This window comes from Leptonychotes weddellii, chromosome 9 (genome assembly GCF_054177405.1).
Source record: "Leptonychotes weddellii isolate Sample4059 chromosome 9, ASM5417740v2, whole genome shotgun sequence".
NCBI lineage: Eukaryota > Metazoa > Chordata > Mammalia > Carnivora > Phocidae > Leptonychotes > Leptonychotes weddellii.
Genome location: NC_138377.1, coordinates 1,211,726 through 1,230,012, shown reverse-complemented (window position 1 = coordinate 1,230,012; position 18,287 = coordinate 1,211,726). Strand labels below are relative to the sequence as shown.

At 54.1% G+C, this 18,287-nt stretch overlaps 1 protein-coding gene across 7 annotated transcripts in view; it reads right to left on the bottom strand.

The window, feature by feature from the left end:
• Nucleotides 1–440: 440 nt before the first annotated feature.
• The window catches only part of PPP1R13B (protein phosphatase 1 regulatory subunit 13B), a 56,259-nt gene continuing 38,412 nt past the window's right edge, over nucleotides 441–18,287 (bottom strand). For 4 of the 7 annotated variants that reach the window (XM_081829821.1, XM_081829825.1, XM_081829827.1 and 1 more), the window contains 13 exons: nucleotides 18,032–18,206; nucleotides 17,076–17,272; nucleotides 15,129–15,269; nucleotides 11,864–12,044; nucleotides 10,424–10,528; nucleotides 8,199–8,359; nucleotides 7,326–7,827; nucleotides 5,465–6,240; nucleotides 4,707–4,844; nucleotides 4,495–4,628; nucleotides 3,443–3,609; nucleotides 2,255–2,454; nucleotides 441–1,565 (listed from right to left, as the gene is read on the bottom strand). In XM_081829821.1, coding sequence (XP_081685947.1) covers nucleotides 1,524–1,565; nucleotides 2,255–2,454; nucleotides 3,443–3,609; nucleotides 4,495–4,628; nucleotides 4,707–4,844; nucleotides 5,465–6,240; nucleotides 7,326–7,827; nucleotides 8,199–8,359; nucleotides 10,424–10,528; nucleotides 11,864–12,044; nucleotides 15,129–15,269; nucleotides 17,076–17,272; nucleotides 18,032–18,206 — 2,919 coding nt within the window. In that variant the 3' untranslated portion in view covers nucleotides 441–1,523. The remainder of the gene's footprint in view (nucleotides 1,566–2,254; nucleotides 2,455–3,442; nucleotides 3,610–4,494; nucleotides 4,629–4,706; nucleotides 4,845–5,464; nucleotides 6,241–7,325; nucleotides 7,828–8,198; nucleotides 8,360–10,423; nucleotides 10,529–11,863; nucleotides 12,045–15,128; nucleotides 15,270–17,075; nucleotides 17,273–18,031; nucleotides 18,207–18,287) is intronic. The other 3 variants (XM_081829823.1, XM_081829822.1, XM_081829824.1) reach the window with 3 other exon arrangements.

Sequence of the window (18,287 nt, the reverse complement as noted above, 5' to 3'; positions counted from 1 at the left end):
TTTTAGCATAACTTAAACCACGTTTTTATGGATGCCCAGGTTTACTAGAAGGTTCTGGCCCCTCAGTGTTCACTCTTGCACCGCGATGACTTGGGCAGCGGTAACGCAGGCCTGCTGTGTGCGGGAGCCTGGCTCTAGGGCGCCACTTTCCCATCTGCCCGAGCCCGTTTATAGACTGTTCACTTGCCGCATCGCTACTTTGGGGCTACGAACAAACCTTTGATACTTCACCAAGGGGGAAGAGCCAGCTTTGCTTTTTGTACTTTTCACTTACTATTTCACTTTATTAAAATAATTGTACAACAATTTGTATATAAAGCTTATGATTAAAACCTATTTTGAAAATACGGATCAGTTCTGCCTCACTGTGTCCAGAGAACCCTGAGCTTTCATGCTGCAGCTCTGTTCTGGCTCCAAAACACAAGACTCGCAGCCGCCGGTGAGAGACAGCGGTTTATTGTGCACGTTTACAGGGCGCAGCGGGGGGCCGCCGGCACCAGAGGCCGTCCGCGGGGGCGCTCGCGTGTCGTCACCACACTGTGTACAATCAAAGCTTGAAGGTGACTAGCTACAGCAGCGGGTTCATACATAAATTATACACAGGACTCCTACATGGAAAATAAAGCCTAAAGTCCTGGCTTTTAATGAGAAAAAAAATTTTCCAGTATCATTCTGGTAGTTTTGAATGGTCTAGTCAAAAAATACTTTTGGTATAGAAAAGTCTGTACGTACAGTTCAAACTTGAGTCTGGACTGGGCAAAGGTTACTGCATCATGGCTGGCCCCCGCCCTCCCGAGCAGGCACCCCCCACCGTCTGCCCCACCCCGGCCCACCTGAGCAGCAAGAGGCTGCAGGGAAGGCAGGGTGCTGGCTGGAGGCTCCTGATTAAGGGCCCCGGCGCCTGCACTGTGCCCGTCCAGCCCGGCACCACCAGCCTGTATGTAGGTGACCTACACCAATGCCTGGAACACACGCACCAAGCACCACCACTGACAGAAGTTTCCATACGGAGGCCCTTTTGGTAGGGGAAGGAAGAGATGCACGTGGTGAGGGTGGGAAGGGCGGTGGGGTGCCAGGACTTCCAGTGACAGGGTGGGCTCGAGCAGGGGGCACACCTGACTGCGGTTGCAAGTTTTCAGTGTTGGGGTGGGGGTGACATGGAGAACGAGGGACGGCCTTGGGGCCAAGTCAGTAAGAGGGTTCGTCTTCATTGGCAACCAACCAGGGAAATTTCAGGGATTCTTACTGGCAACAGGGACAATTGTTTAGAAAGCTGGATATTTATTTGGATTTACAGTAATTGGCAAAATTCAGTCTTCTTGGAGGCAAAAGTACCTCTCCCAGTTATGGGCAAACTGAAGAAAGGGCCTCACCTAGAAACTGCAGGAATTTCACATTGTGGATGCTGTCTGCTGAAGTGAGCACCATTATAAACCATGTCTAGCTTCAGCTTTTCTGGAGAAACAGCGGTCTCTCTGGTGGCTCCTCGGCTGGCAAGCCCGTGCAGTGCTCCAAAGGGAAGTTCAGGCTAGCGTTCGCTGTCGGGGTTTGATCCGTGGATACAACTGGGAAGCAATGGGAACAGTCAGGACGAGGACACGGCATGCTGAATGGAAGGGGCGCCCAGAGGGCTGACACTCGGCAGCCACCCACCATCTGAGGTCCCAACTCCCTCTACGAGTCGTACCCCACTGCAGGACAGCCTCTCCTAGCACCTGGCACCACCTAGAACGCGCACCGGTGGCTCTAAGGTCCCCTCTCCCCTCCAGGCCGGCATCTCTGGGTCTCGGCCCGGTTCACTTCGGCAGAACAAAAGCCGCATCCGCCAGCCCCGCCAGGTGTGTGGGAGGAGCGCGAGGCACCTGCTCTGCTGAAGGGTGGAGGGCAGTTACAAACCCAACAGAGGGAGCAACCCGCACGCCCCCGACCCAGACACGTGTCGGGACCACGGAATTGTGACGGGGTGGAGGGGGTGGCTGCTCGCCTAAGCTCCTGCATCAGGGTGCTTGGGGCTCCACAGCAAGCACCCCTGCAGCTCCCACAGAGTGAGCGTGGACCTGCCAGAGCCTCCTGCCACCTCTGCAAACTCGCCCACTCGCAGAGGCGGCGCTTGAGGGTGGAGAATGGCCGTCTCCTACCACAGTCGCCCCGCAGGATCTGCCCCCACGCGGAGCCCTGGGCTGGGGAGAACAGGACGGGACCGCCGGACTGACAAGGCCGACCCCAGAGCAGCGAGCTCGCAGTGATTACTTACCCCCAGCAGGTTCTTGGGCACGTAGCCCTCCCGGTCCCCAAGGCGAGCCCACCACCACTCGGTCTCACTCTCGTCCTTGCGCCGCAGGATGGTGATGGCATCCCCTTCGTGGAAAGACAGCTCATCGCTGTTCTGGGCCTCATAACCCCACAGAGCGTACACCACTCCTTTGTTCATCACGCCCAGCTTCTCCTGCACCCCTGGGATGAGACAGTAAGCACGCGGTCAGGGGGCCCTGTCCCCACCCTTTCTCTGCCCGGCAGGCGTCGTCCGGCTCCTGAAGTGCTGGGGCCGGAGACAAAGGTGTGCTGCTAGTCGAGGCGCTCCTTAAGGTCAACCTTACAACTGCCACCTGGAACAATTCCCAAAAGTCAACTAGCAAGCCACCTGACTGCTCCTGGGTGTGGGGAGCCCCCAACAGCGGCCGCAGAGCTCCGCGCCCCCACACCACAGCCACCAAGACGGCTCCTGCCTGGAGTGACTGCGGGGACCCTAAGAGCCGGGGTGGGGGGGGGTGCGGGCGGGGGGGTGGGCGATGGCCTGGCTACTTCCCGCCACCCTCCTCCTGGCATGGCTGTCACTGTGACTGTGGCCTCGGGGAGCCTGGGGTCCACTTCCATTTGTCATGGCATCCCCAGGGTCAAGGGCAGGGCTGGGCAGAGTTAGGTGTGGCGCAGATGACCCGCAGCTGTTTAACCCCTGGGGCAGAGGTGCTGTTCCAGCTCCCAAAGTCTGATCCCATGCAAGTGCCTTAATTAAACCAGAACGAGCCTCACTCCTCAAGCAGCGCACTCCTCATCGATGGTCACCACAGGACGGGGATGGGGGGCTCCCACCCTGGAGCACCCTCGGCTGTGCTTCAAGCCCTGGTGCGCCCCAGAAATGGACAGACGGCTGCCGCCCAGCCCCCTACGCCCCCCAGCTGCTCCACCCAGGGGGCCCGTTGACACAAAGAGAAGTTTGTTTTTAGAAATTTGGAAAGAATCTTTCTGATAACACGGATTTTCAAACATGTTTTTAGGAATGAGCGTAAGGGACAGCGTGACCTCCATTCTGATGAGACCGGGGCTGGGGGGGCTGCTCCCCAAGCAGAAGCAGGCTTCTCCCTGCGCCGGCAGCCCCACGCACACATCCGCGCCGTGCCCGGGGGAGGGACCTGCGGCTCGGGCCGCCCGCGCGCCCACGTACCGTACAGGAATTGGGAGCACTGGATGTAGCCTTCCTCCATCTCCTCACACTTGTCCGCCGCAGTTTCAATGTCACTGATGGTGGAGGCAAAAATGGCGGCGCCGCTCTCCACCAGCTGTTTGCAGAGGTGGACGCTGTTGCAAGAGGCGGCGCAGTGCAGCGGTGTCCTGCAACGGAGGGCGGGTGAGCGTGCCGCGAGGCACTGCCCAGGCCGGCCGGGGGGCCCCACGGGCTTCAGGCTTGGTCTTTTTAATGGCCTGGTTTCTCCTCACCCAGTGTCTCAGACCACACACGCACTGCTGAACGGGCCGGGGCCCCGAGGGGCCTGAGCAGCAGCCCACAGTGCGCCCCGCGACAGCAGGAACGCACGGCGTGACGCTGCATGGGTCCCCGCGGGGCAGCGGCGGAAGGCGTAAGTTACGCATATTTTGCCACAATTTAAAAGACCCAGATGTTCAAACCCCACAGACAGGTGCCTGAAGTTCACAACAAAATCTGCAGGAGACCCAGGGGCCTGCCCAGCAGCAGGAGGGCCCTCCAGGCAGCCACACAAATGTCCAACTAAAGCAGGACTCTGAGCTTCCTTTCCATACCGGTCACCAGACCATTTAAAACCAGGCGAAGAGGGGCACCTGGGCAGCTCAGTCAGTTAAGTGTCTGCCTTCGGCTCAGGTCATGATCCCGGGGTCCCGGGATCGAGCCCCGCATCGGGCTCCCTGCTCAGCGGGGAGTCTGCTTCTCCCTCTCCCTCTGCCCCCCCCCAGCTTGTGCTCTCTTTAATAAATAAAATCTTTAAAAATATATAAAATAAAACCAAAGAGTAAAAATTTGCCAAATGCGCAGCCCACACCATTAATAATCAGGTACATGCAAAGCACGACGAGAGCTGTGCCTTCCCCCAGAGAACCCGGAGAGCTGGTGCGGGCGGCCGGACAAGGCAGCCTCGGGTAAGGTGCTGCGCAAGCCCATGCTTTCCTGCCTCTGCGCCTCCCCGGGTCCTGACGGCTCGGGGCCGCCTCCTCCTGTAGACCGAGTGCCCCGGGGACCCTCACCAGCCGTCGCTGTCGGCGGCGTTCACATTGACCCCGAAGTCCAGCAGGAACTTCACGATGTGGTGGTGGCCGGCGCAGACGGCGTTGTGTAGGGGGGTGATCCCTTCGTCGTTGGGCTTGCTAGGGTCTTCCACCTAAGGACACAGGGCGCTTGTGAACCCCACCTCCCAGCACACAGGGCAGCCCCGGCCTGCGGCTGCAGCTCAGCTCACCTCATAGATGATCCTTTGCACCAGGTCGAACTCTCCCTCCAGAGAAGCGTCTAGGAGCAGTGCCAGGGGATTGAACCGGACTCTCAGCCCGTGCCCCGTCCGCTCTGAGTTCGGTTTCTTCAGGTTGGTCCGTTTGCTCTGCCGAGAAGGAAGCACACTTTTGATTTAAAGGTCATGTGCCAACGCACCCAGCCCTGGTGGGAAGGAGGGACAGGGACGGAAGCTGGAGCTAATGCGTGCACCCAGCCATGCTGAGCAGCCCCTGGCATCAAGAGGAATGTCCACTCGCAGGGCCCCGCCAGCGCGCCCTGGGGGAGAGCGGCTCAGGGGCTGGGCCCTGGCTCGTCAGAGCACCCGTGGTGGGGAGGGAAGTGGGTGACAGCCAAGCTCGGGAGTCAGCAACTCATTCCTACCAACTACAGCAGACTCCCACTTTCCCCTCTGCTCCAACACTGACCTCCCACCAGAGGGGCCTGTCTACAAGGTTCCTCTTGTGGCCTGCCCTTCAAATTCCAGCGCAGCTTCCCTTCCTGGGGGAATCTGACTGGGTCCTCGGTGAAAGCTCCGCGGCCCCAGGCACTTCTCTAGAGCCCCATCTGTGTACTGCCATGCTCTCCTCCCCTCGGCCTCAGGGGCGGCAGGGACGAGGGCCAGGCAAGCCCCACCGCCCCCAGCACTGTGGCTGACACAAGCAGGTACTCTACAAATACTGGCTGGCTGCCTCGGAAGCTGTGGCCCTGGTCTAGGACGACACCCACCGTAGAGGCTCCTGGTGGGGGCACAGCGGGGGGCAGTGCTGGGGGGGCTTGGTCTTCCCCTGGTGAGGGGGCCTCGGCCCCAGGGCTGGGGACCTGCTCTGTGGATGGGGCTGTGGCCACGTTGTTGTTGTCATCCTCGGCAGGCTCAGCTGTTGGGTGGGTGCTCTGGGGACAGATGAGGCCCTCCGGTTCAGGGGAAGGGAGCTCGTTGTCATTGGCGTCCGAAGACGGGGCAGGCTCAGTGGGGAGCGGGGCTGTGGGCCGGGCAGGGCTGGCCTCTCCCAGGTTCCCGTTGGTGGTGTTTCCATTGTCCACGTCGGCCAGCGTGCCCATGAAGTCCTGTGAAGGGCTGGGCTGGTAGAAAGGGGTGCCCTCCATGCCCCCCGCCAGGGTGTTGAAGCGCTGGTACAGCAGCTTCTGGATGTTGGGCCCGCCGGGGCCCTCGGGCTCCGTGATGGAGCTGCGCTTCTTCAGGGGCCGCGGCGCGTTGGCCAGCTTCCGGCGCAGGGCCTCTAGGTCGGCATCACTCTGGTAGCGCAGCGGCGAGTGCACGATGGGTGTGAGCTTGGTGGGGCTGAGCGGCCGCGGCAGGCTCTCCACGGTGCCCGAGCTGGTGCCGCCGTCTCCGGGGGCGGCTGGGCTGTCCTGCTCGGGCTCTTTCTCGGTGCTTTCTGAAGGTGGCTGGGGCTGCGACGTGCTTGGGGCCAGCGCCCCGTGAAGAAACGGCAGCGGCGACGGGGACGTTGAGCCGGAGGGCAACACGGGTTTGCCGTACACTGGAGGAGACACAGAGGACGGGGGGCAACGGAGTCCTGTCACTGCACGGCTGTGGCTGAGGACGACTCTTCAAACCCCCAGGAGCCCTCTGATAAAAGACGCCCCCTCCCTGCTGACTCCCTTTGGAAGACAGAGTGTCTCTCTCACCGGTTTTTACATTTGGACTTCCAGAGTCTGGGCTTTTTCAAATGAAAAAAAAAAAAAAAGTGGTTACAGACCCGACCTCCCCACCCCAAACAAACCCTCCTTGTTTTCTGGCCAAGGAGGAAGACACCATCTCTAAATAGCATCTGACCCTCAGGCTCAGTCTCGCGCTGTGGAACATAGGCCGCCTCAGACAGGAAGGCTCTGCCCGCCGGCCCAGGAGCTGTCGAGAACGGGGCCAGAGCCCTGCCACAGGGTGAGCAGGGAGCTTCCGCTGGGGCTCGGGGTGGCTGGGCACTCCCAGGAGTCTGGAAGCTGTGGCGCACACCCAAGAATGTGTGAGGAGGCCCTAGCCCAGCTCTGACCCACAGGACCCTGCTGTGCAGGTCACAGTCATTACCTGCCCCGGATGTATGAGCCCAAGCTCTGTTCTCTCACCTGCATCCCCAGGACATGTCGGCTCCTAGGGCTCATTACCCCTCACCACGCCAGGGCTCTTCTCCCCTGCGGGCACGGGGGTAGGCTACCCCAGCACCAGACACACCCTTGCCTCCCGTCCAGGGGCTTGGCTCAGCCTCTGCCAGGTGGCCAGGAGGACCACATCCGGGCAGAGCCCTGCCCTTGGAAAGCTTCTGCATACGTTTCCGCAAAGCAGGAGAAAAAGAGGAAATTCTGGGAGCTGGGCTTCCCAAGTACCACAGGGAGGCAGGTGCTTAGACAGGAAGGGAGAGCTTCCTATGTGAGCCTGCTGCAAAACCGCTCCATGCATGTCACCTTTTACCCCAATCCCATGTGGACATCTAAGGCCACACTGTACGTAAGAATCAAAGTTTTAATCCTAAATTAAATAGTGCGTGGTCCACATAGAAGGCTACAGATTGGCATTTTAAGTAAAAGTATAATTTGGTAGCCCCAAGACAAGAGTACGAACCCACCATACCTGCTTTAACAGACTTATTTAAGGTGCTGTGCACTGCTGGCTGGTAATTCTTAGGAGGTGCGGCTTGCTGGAGGTACATGGAGTATATGGAACTTGAATTCACTGTCTGGGGTCCTTTCCTGGGGGACTGTGGCCTCGACCCTTTATCAGCCAGAAAGGGCCTAATGGCCACAGTCAGCGGGAGTTCAGGTTTGCTATCTCCAGCTGGGAATGCAGGGGGCCCTGCTGGTGGGTACGTGGGACTTGGAGGCACAGAAATCCTCTGCTGAATCTGCTGTGAGGAACCTGGCGGGTGGCTGCTGGCCGTGGGGGGCAGTGGGGTAGGTTTCTGCCGACTGGGCAGGCCGGCGCTCGGCCTGGGCAAGCTGCCTTCCTTCCTCCTCTCCAGGGAGTTTGTGGAGCCCGGGCCCACGGGTGCAGGACTTGGGTACGTGCCGTAGCTCGGAGGCAGCTGCTTGCCGACACCAGGGATGGGGGGTGGCACTTTACCCATCTCCACGCCCTAAATTTAGATGTTAAGAAGAAAAAGTCACCCTTTGAAAAGTTAAGCATATTTCTATTCATAGTCACAAGAGAATACAAAGTAGGACTTGTAATCCTTCCAATCAGCACGTGGCCAGGCACAGGACACGCTGTGGGAATCAAAGGTGGCAGGCCCGTTGCCCACCGGCAGCAGATCAACTCTGACACATTTACACCGGCGTGCCGCTCAGGGGCTTGGGGTCCATGAACGTCTTCAGACTTGGTCATACTTAGACACTCACAGGATGAATTTGCCTCATGAAACCTCTCACCCCTTACATGAAAATGAAGGCTCAACAGTGACACAGTGAGGATCTTGTTGGTGTTTTGTGATAAAGATAAATGGCCTACCAGCTTCTCCGTGGCTCCTAAAGTTGACAAGGGCGTTGGCTGGCTGGAGACGGTCCCCTGCTTGAGAGGACCCTCCATGCTTGAGTCCTTCCAGTCCACACCAGTGGGCTTCACTGAAGAGTTGGAATTTTGTTTCAATGTCGGCCAGTTTCCATCATTGGCTTGAAAAGAACACAGAATTTGAGTAAAATGTTTCCTGAAATTAGTTGAACCAACCTAAGAATAACCCCTTGTGAGAAGCAAAGATCACCTTCTGGGAGATCACATCGGCTGGGGGCTCCACGAACCAGGCGGCCGACCACCCCCTCCCCACACACAGGCCAGCACCCGGCAAGCCCAAGGGTGGTGTGCGCTGGCAAGGCATCGCTCTCACGTGTACGGAGACTCGATGACCGCGCACGGGGCTGCTGCGACCCAGGCGAGGGGCCAGGGGACCATGGAAACCTTCCCAGGCCCCCATCTAAATAAAGGTCAAATCCACTACATCAACACCAATAAATAAAATAAGCATCGGCACTTAACTTTTCAAACATAACACCAATTACATAGAGCAATTAAAAAAATCTGTCTTTTGACTTCATAACAGGTTTGACTTGTACTACTTGCACGGTAAAAGAAAAATTTGACTTTAATCTGTTAGAATAATTCAAGATCACAAGAGTCCAGTACAAGTTCCCACTGATTGGAGTAGCAAGCTATTATTCTTGTTGCAGTGATTAGAAAGCTAGTCGAACCCATGTTTTTAGAAAAGCCACTGAAAAGATTTTTTTTTTTTTAAACAATGCATTTTCCAAACTGAGAAAGGGTGCAGAAGCAATCCCTCCTAGCAGTCACAGTGACATAAATAAGTTACAGCATCTTGCAGGGGTCGGGTTATAGCCTCTGACTCAGGCTCCCGCTCCTCCTGACCACAGACACCGGTGAGGGACTGGACCCAAGTGGGGCAGACCCCCCCTATCAGCCACATGAACGGAACAGAAATCAGAAGGGACTGTTTGGGGCCCTTCTGATGGGAACAGCACCTCCCTTTCCCACTCCACCAGCCAGCACGAGCAGGTGGGGAGAACTGAAAAGCAGCAGGGAAATCACTCTTCCTCAGGACAACAGTGCTTGCGAAAAGAGCTGTGACCCATGAGACGGGGAGTAAACGCTCACATGTGCTCTGAGCACAAGCGCAGAAGGTGCCTCTCGTGCAGGGAGGGGGGCAGAGCCTCAGGGCCCCGTGGGGCCCTGTCAGGGACAGCCTCCTGTGGCTCCAGGCTGCAGGGTCCAGGACGGTTCCAGCCAGGCTGCAAGGACGCTGGTGAGGCATTCCAAGGCCCCAGTCCAAACCACCACCTTGCTCTGCGTGACCGGTCAGCCTCTTCCAGGCATGTGCCTTCACGTCCCCTTGGTTGTATCTTAGGTGTGGGGGGTATGTGTGGGCCAGAAAGGATACACGGAGATGGCCACAATGGGCTGATGGGGAAACAAACAGCGCCCCGGCAGACTCGGGAGGGAGGGAGGGAGGGGCCGGCCCCAGGGGACTCAAGGAGTGTGGTCAGCCAGCTGCTTCTGAAATCCACAGCGATGGGAGGTTTTATGGAAATCAGCCACAAAGAGACTGAAGACGGAACTGGGAATTTCCTTCTTCAGGATGAGGCAGGGGGTGCAGAAGGAAGATCATTTATTTTCATTATAAAGAATTATAAAGGGGGCGCCTGGGTGGCTCAGTTGGTTAAGCGACTGCCTTCGGCTCAGGTCATGATCCTGGAGTCCCGGGGTCAAGTCCCGCATTGGGCTCCCTGCTCGGCAGGGAGTCTGCTTCTCCCTCTGACCTTCCTCCCTCTCATGCTCTCTGTCTCTCATTCTCTCTCTCTCAAATAAATAAAATCTTTAAAAAAAAAAAAGAATTATAAAGGGACAGTAATCTTCAAGTATGATGGGAGGTTCTTGTATAGGAGCTAAATCTAAAGTCTTTAATGAACTCAGAAAATCATCTTAATTTCTCAAAAACGAAACCAAAAACCCCTTGCTGTGCCGGCATCTGTCAAACCCTTCCTGAGGAGGAGCTGGTGTGTGTGGCCCAGCCCAAACTTCACACCTGTCTGTTGAAGGAAGTGTGGCATTTTTTTCAAGCCTAGATGGGATGAGCAGACCTTTGTCAGTTTGGAAAACAAATGATTGCTGGGTTAGCAGTATCAGAGAGGGCCAGAGCGCCCCACCGGGCCTGCCAGCCAACATACGGTTTGCAAACGGGTTTGCAGAGCGCCCTGAGGAGCTGCAGTCAGGCCCGATGTCAAGGTCTGACACTGTCCACAAGCTGGTCATTTTGGGCTTCCCACGGCCATCTGTGTGACACGGAACCAGAAGGACAGTCGACAGTGTAAGTCAGAGTCCCCACGGGGAGATTTCTCCTCCCAGCTCCACGCCGGGGCCAAGATTCTGCCCCCAGTGTGGGGGGCACAGCTTGCTTGTGTCCAGTCACCTTGCATGGTGGTGGAAAGACCTAGGCTGCAGTTGAACTTCTGCGGGACACATTCTCCGGGTCCTGTAAGGGTGTCTTCTCCCAGCGACCCCTGTGAGGCGGCCCAGCACACACCCACAGAGAAGAGGGGAGATGTCCTCGGCCCAGGAAGTGTTTGAAGTGAAGTCAGCAGAAGAGGACTGGCTGTGCTAATTACCTGCCACTGGAAACAGACAAGTATCTACTCCCACTGTAGGGTGGTTCAAGCTATAAATAACAGCTTCCCTAAGAAAGCTGCCCTTGGAGATTCGCACCAAGCACATGCTCCGGGTGGCTGCCGCGACATGGCCATGGAAGGAGCGGAGCCCAGGTGTGTGGCCTATCCTGCCTGGGTCAGAACCAACCCCGCACCCCCCAGCAGGTGTGGCAGACCTGCTGCTGCTCAGACCAGGTGCTGGGTAAGAGCCCACGAGCAAACAGAAGCCTGCACAGATCTATCACCAGTCCTGACATCAGCCCTCAGCAGAGCCCAGTTCAGTGTCCTAAGGGAAGGGACGCCGTCCTGTCGGTACCGTGCTCCGGGATTCCGTGTGCCGTGGGGAAATGCGGCAGCCCAGCAGCAAGAAAGTCTTACGGCAGAGAAGCGCTGCCTTCTCAATGTTTAGAAAACAGCCGCCTTCTTCTGAGAAAGGAGAGCAGACTCTCCTGGAGAGCCTGACCTGCCCTTGGTTGGGAAGCATCCCATCAGGAGAGCTACACGCCAGCCCGGTGCTGGTCACACCACACGGTTCGGCGTGGCTGAGGGCCACCGCCACGCTCTATCGACCTGTGCATCGATTACGACCAGCCGGGTGGGGAAAGGGAAGACCGGCCCTCGTGCACTGTTTCCGGACAGGCCGCCCCTCTGCCTGGGGAGGGGGGGGGCAGCAGGCTCGAGTGCCCTCACGGGGAAACAAAACCCGTGGCACGAGAGGATCTGGCCTTAAGTAATTCGTGTTTTGAAAAGCACACAGTAAAGACGTTCAGCTCAATAAAGAGAATCTGTCCTCACTTTAGGGTCATACTATTACTGTGGTGGCACACATGTCCCAAACTGGCCAGAAGACAAAGTGCCTCGGGGGAGACAGAGGGTGGGCAGAGCCTGGGGTGCTGTGGGGTACTCCTCCGAGGCTGCTGACCTCCATGGCTCTCCCCCAAGACGAGGACCCGGGCCACTCACCAGATTTGGATCTTCCATGGGCAGCACTTGAGGCAATAGTAAGAGACTGGGGCTTTATGGGGTCCCCTGGGACAGAGTAGCTGCCAGCGCTGGGCACCTGGATGTAAGGCCCCACCGCAGCAACCCTGCCAGGGGTGCTCAGCGGCGACTGCGGGGACGACGTGCCATTCACACGGCTCAGCTATAGAACGGGAAGAAATGAGAGTTAAGGTTCGAAATGAAAAGAAATCACAAACCTAGTGTGACAGTCTGCTCTCATGTGAAGCACTCACTAGATCATGTGCCCTTAAGAAGCTCCATCATCCTGAAAAATCAGTATCTAGAAAGGGCAAGCATTGAAAGAAAGGCCACAACCCACAGCCCCGTATGAGTGATTCTCTCTTTGACATCTCCTACCCATCTGTGAGCGAGGAGAGACAGGAGCTGACGGCAGAACCGAACAGCTTCCCAGGACACCTCCACGAAGCCCTCTTCCCTAGGGGATGCCCTCCCTCCCCTAGGTGGGCAGAGGCATTGGTCAAAGCCTGGGCTCTGAGCCTGGCTTCAAATCCTGCTTTGCAACACTTACTCACCGTGCTGCCCTGGGCAAGTGCAAGTGACTTAGTGTCTCTAAACCTCTGTGCCCGTGTGTGGAAAGTCATGATACGGCTTCTTGTAAGGACTGAACAAGCCATGCCGGCTCTGGTCAGCCCTGAAGACAGCTCTGCTGTTCTCAGCAAGGACACCACACTACAGCCAATGACAGTGATCACGTGATGCTGCCCAACACGAGGGTCCATAACAGGGATCTAACTGGAGAATCACTGACACCTTAGGGGCCCTGAGATAGGCTGTGAGAGATCCATAACCTCTTATAATTGTTTGCAGAATTCTGCATACATGAGCGTGTATCATTTTGGGGACAGGGTCCAGGACTTTCACAACTGCCCACAGGTGCCTAGGACCTTTAAGTGGAGACACATTTATGCAGAGGCACCAATTTCTTCAAGATCACCTGAAGTACCAGGTGGAAGGCAAGAAGGAACATCTACCTAGCTATCTGTGATGCTTAATTTTGTGTGTCAACTTGGTGAGGCCATGGTACCCAGATATTTGGTCAAACGTGTCTGGAGGCTGCCATGAAGGTATGTTTTAGATGAGACTGACATTTAAATCAAGAGACTCTGAATGAAGCAGACCGCCCTCCATAATGCAGGCAGGCTGCCTGCCATCGGTGGAAGGACTTGAGAGACAAAGACTGAGGTGCCTGGACAAAGAGGGAGGTGGGCCTGCAGACGACTTGCCGACGGGAGCAGTGGCATCCACAGTCCCCCGTGTGTCCAGGCTGCAGATTTCAGGTGTGCAGCCTCCACAATCATGCCCGTCACTTCAAGTCAATCTATGCATCAGTCAATCACTCTCCACATACACCCTCGTTCTATTTCCCCAGAGAGCCCGACTGACGGAGCACAACTAGAGAGTGCTGGGTGAGCAAGCATGGAGAGCACGTACACTTCCTCTCCCACGGTCTCCGTGTTGCTCATTGAGAGAAGAAAGGAAAACGATTATTTGAAAACACAGAGTTATCCAGATTGGCCACTGATCCTCTGGTTAAGAACGACAAGAACAGACCGATTTGTAAATAAGAGCTGTCACCTGCCACCACCGAGGACACTCCAACAAGGGGCAGGCGCCGCCTGACCGCCCCCCGCCCCAGCCAAGCCCCAGACGCCCACACTCGCCTCCCGAGAGTTGCCTTCAGTATGGCAGCAGCTGACAAGAGGCCACTTGTCACACTGGGAAAGCACTAATTACGGAGAGTGGATGAGGGCACTTGGGGAGCAGCGTCCCGGCGAGCTGACGGCCCACTCTTTTCACTCAAGCTCCGCATGCAGGCACTGCTTCCTTCAAACCCTGATGCCACCCGTGGAAGGCAGGCCAGGTGCCACATCCAGCCAGACTCGGTGCACAGGGGTCCCTTCTCCCACAGGCTCTCGGGACGCTTGTGCTCACTGAAGTGCCAAGAGCAATGGCAGGACTTGGGGGCACCCGGCCTGGCAAGGGGGTTGGGGAAAGGGGCCACAGGCCCTGGGACATGCGTGTTCTACCAACGCTTCAAAAGGAGCGAAGTAATGACCCGGGAAGATACCCATGTTGCAGTTAAAACAAAAGATGAGGAGAACAGTGTGAATGATACCATTGTTACAGTTCCATTTTCAATGAAAAATTAAATACTTTGTTGTCTGTATTAAGCAAAAGACTGGAATCATTAAAATTATCATCCTTGGAGAATGACAACAGGGTGGAAGGGACTTTCACACTTTCCTTCAAGTGTTTCTGTACTGTTTTAATTTTTCAGAGTATTTATTACCTTTGAAAGTCAAAATAGCAAATAAAGGTTTTTAAAAAGCACTAACCCTCAGTTTATTTCTGCTGATTAAGAGTGTCTCATGGTTTGTCTCCCTCTCTGGTTTTGTCTTGTTTCATTTTCTTCTTCTCTTCCTCTATGATCCTCTGTCTTGTTTCTTATATTCCCCATATCAGTGAGATCTTATGATAACTGTCTTTCTCTGATTGACTTATTTTGCTTAACAAACTGAGGGTTGCTGGAGGGGAGGGGAACGGAGGGATGAGGTAATTGGGTGATGGACACTGGGGAGAGTACGTGTTGTAATGAGCACTGGGTATTATATAAGACTGATGAATCACAGACCTATACCCCAAAACAAATAATACACTATATGTTAATTAACTGAAATTAAAAAAAAAAAAAAGCACTAACCCTTTACATGGCACTTTGCTTGGAAGTTTACAAAGCCCTTCCACATGGGTTATCCTAAGAATCCACATGATGACTGTTGGGGCAGACAGGACATACCAATTGACAGCAAGGACATGCGTCTGCACACAGGTCAGGGAATGTGCCCACGTGGCCCAGCTTACAGGGGCAGAGTGGGACCAAGCCGGGCGCTGCGACGCCAGAGCCAGAGCCTTCCCCAGGGAGGGGACAGAACTGCACGGGAGTTGGGGGGTGGTCAGGGAACACCAGCTGTGGCTGTGGACAGGGATGGTTTGCATTCCATCCACCAGGAAACAAATGTGGCTTTGGAAAGAGAGCTTTTTGTTACTGTCATTTTTTTTTTATGGTTTTTACAGTTTATGGCCAATGTACGTTTCATCAACTGTGGCAAATGGGGGGAGCAAAATGCCATTATAGTGAAGCTGTGCAATTGCATGCTGAATCATTTTTAGTTTATCTCACACAACTATTTTCTTTCTCACATGCCTGAATTTTCTTCCCATAGAGACGTTCACGCAGCTCATTGATCCGCTTGTCCATCACGGCCACCTCCATGTTGCGTTTATTCAAGAGTTCCTTCTGCTGCTGGAGCTTTGAAGTCTGTTCCTGGTTAAGCTGGTTACGAATCTGCAAATTAAAAAATACAACTTTTATGATTTGCATTAAACAGTCAAATGCTCATTTCCAGGAAAAGTAAAAAAAAGAAAAAAGTAGTATCAAGTACTTATGCGTGTTTATATATATGCACTGTCACCCATGCACTGAATAGTTTACAGGTACAGCATGGATGAGGCCAGAACAGAGTTCTTCTACATCTGCAAACACACACATTCTTCAGAGCATCTGGAGTGACTGTGCGAGTGATGACTGTGAGAGACCACGACTATGGCCCCTGGGAATGGCGTGTCACAGACACCCGCCTGGAGCACGTCCTCTAGGGACCCGAGCACACGTGTCCGCCCCACACAGTCCACTGAACGAGCACCTTATGTGGAGACAGCACGAACTCACGAAGGATGGCCTCGCTCGCCCGCTAGAACGTATGGGTATCATGCTAGTGGGTGTAGCCAGCACTTAAAAAAATGACCCACAGAAGGCGCCAGTGTGCACCGTACACACGAGGTTAAGTCTTGTCAGGCTCTCCCAGGTGCACACGTGTGCTAGGAACACACACTTGCACGCGTGCACCAGACAGGAGGCAACATGCACTGTGAGGTCTAGACTACAGTCAGGAAGCTTGGGTATGGGTATATATGGGTAAATATACCACATTCATCACCCAAATATCCTTAAGAACTCCGCACTTTTAACAACTGCTTAAAGCGTACAAGAAGTCTTAAGTTCTTTTATTTCTATGCATTTATGTTAGAGAACTTAACAGCAATAAAAGCAATTTTATTCTCTGTAATTAAATATTTTCATTTCATAAAATGATATAAAAATATTTCTGGCAAGTGCTAACAGAACTGCAAAACTTGTTTCTGGCTTGAAAAATCACCTGCTGAATGGTAACTTCTGAGAAATGGAAATCCTGAGGGCTGTTCTGGACTGAATGTTTGTGTCCTCCCTGAAATCCGTATGTTGCCCTAAACTTTAAGGTGCTGGTATCGGGAGGTGGGGCCTTTGGGGTGATTAGGCTGAGATGAGGTACTGGGGGTAGGGCCCCCATGATGGGGTTAGTGCCCTTGTAAGAAGAAGGAGAGAGACCAAGCTGTGGGGACACAGCCAGAAGCCAGAAAGCAGACTCTTACCAGGAACCCAGTCTTGGGACTCCCAGACCCTGGAGATGTGAGAAAACAACATCTGTGCTTCAGTCCCCTGGGCTGTGGAGGTCTGTTAGAGCAGCCCCAGCAGAGTGGGACACAGGATGTAACAACAGGCATCTAGCTCATCAAAACACAGTGTACACAGAAACCCTGAATATCATCTAAAGCTTAATTTTTTCCTAGTTCATTACATTGCCAATTAGATTCTGTACTGAATTTCTGTACCAAAAACATGCTAGGTGAAAGATGCCAGTCACAAAAAATGACATATTGCAAGATTTGCTCATATGAAATTTCCAGAATAGGCAAAGCCAGAGAGACAGAAAGTAGATTCATGGTTGCTTAGGGGTGGGGGTGTGGGGTGATGGCAAAGAGGCACGTGGCTTCTTTTGGGGGTGAAGATGTTCTAAAGTTAATCGTGGTGGTGGATGCACAACTCTATGAAGATACTAAAAACCACTTAATTGTACATGTTATATGGATGAATTGTATGCTATATGAATTATATCTCAAAACTGTTTTAAAAATTCTTTGGGCTGAGTACAGTTTGTGCCTACTATTACCCTAGGATCCATTCACTTGTTTCCAGTTTCCGAGGCTTCCGCCCACGCTGGGAAGAAAGCCTGAGAGATGTTTCACGTCACGGTCCCTGGACCCAGCGAGTCACCTGTAGCTCCTGGCACAGTCTCTTCAACTCTGCCGCTGCCGGCCCCGCCAGCTTGCCACTGTACGACTGCAGCCCGCTCAGCTTGCCTCTCTTTAAATCTTCCAGTTGCTGACTGAGCTGATCAACTCGTAAAATCGCAGTCTGTACTTCTTGCTTCTTTTCCTGGAACATGGCGCTGAACCTTTCTATTTCAGCAGCTATAATTTCCCAGCAATAAAGAAAAAAACATCATTTAGTTGATACTCTTTTTTCCGTGGTATTTTGTTATTTTGGCTTTGTGATTTCGTCTTCATTTCTATACATTCAACTCGGCTCTAACGTCATCTAGTGCCAGACCTTGGGGGGAGAACTGTGATATGCATAATCCAACACACTTTTCAACAAGCCTCTGGAACACATGATGTGACGGCCCACACGGCAAACTCTATGTGCACTAACTACTGAATATTGTTTAGTTAGGGCAACCCGTCCAAAGGCTAGCTTGGCCAGGCCACTTAGGAATCTCAGGGCACCCACAGAGCAAAGGCTTTGTAAGGGCAGGAATCCAAGTCTGTCTTGCTTGTCAACAGAACACAAAGTACGCTCTAACTGAATTGATAATAAAACAAAGAATCCACACACACAAAAATAAAAAGTGAGCATTTGTATGGTTTATCTTACTACCCAGAAGAAGTTTAAGCTGTTCAATTAAAACAGACCCTCATAATGAGCACAGTCTTGTAGCCCTGCAGCCCCAGTCCAGAGCGCAGCTAATAAATTACAGATGTAACCAAGGACCTTCCCAGACCATTTAACCTAACTGACCCCGTCCTTTTAGATGCAGGTAACAAAGCAAAACTTCAGTGCACTTCCTATAGCAAGATCTGACACGGGTCTGTGTGAAAGTGTCCGGAGCTGGACTCTTTCATTTTATCCATGCCCGAGTGTGGGTGCTGAGCAAGGCCGCGCAAGCGTACACAGATTGCCGTTCATAATTTTGCTGTAGTCTACTTGTCCTCTCATGGCACGAATTTTCTTCAGCTTATTTTCCTGGGCTTCGACTCGTTCTTTCAATTTCTGAAGCTTCTCATTCTCAGAAATAGACTGCTGCTGGCGGCGTTCCTGCTGCTTTAGGAAATGTAAACGCTGCTCCTAGCAAAAGAGGGAAACAGGCAACGGCAAGAACTGAAGCACATAATCACGGTCACACATGAAAAAGGTTTGGGTGGCCCC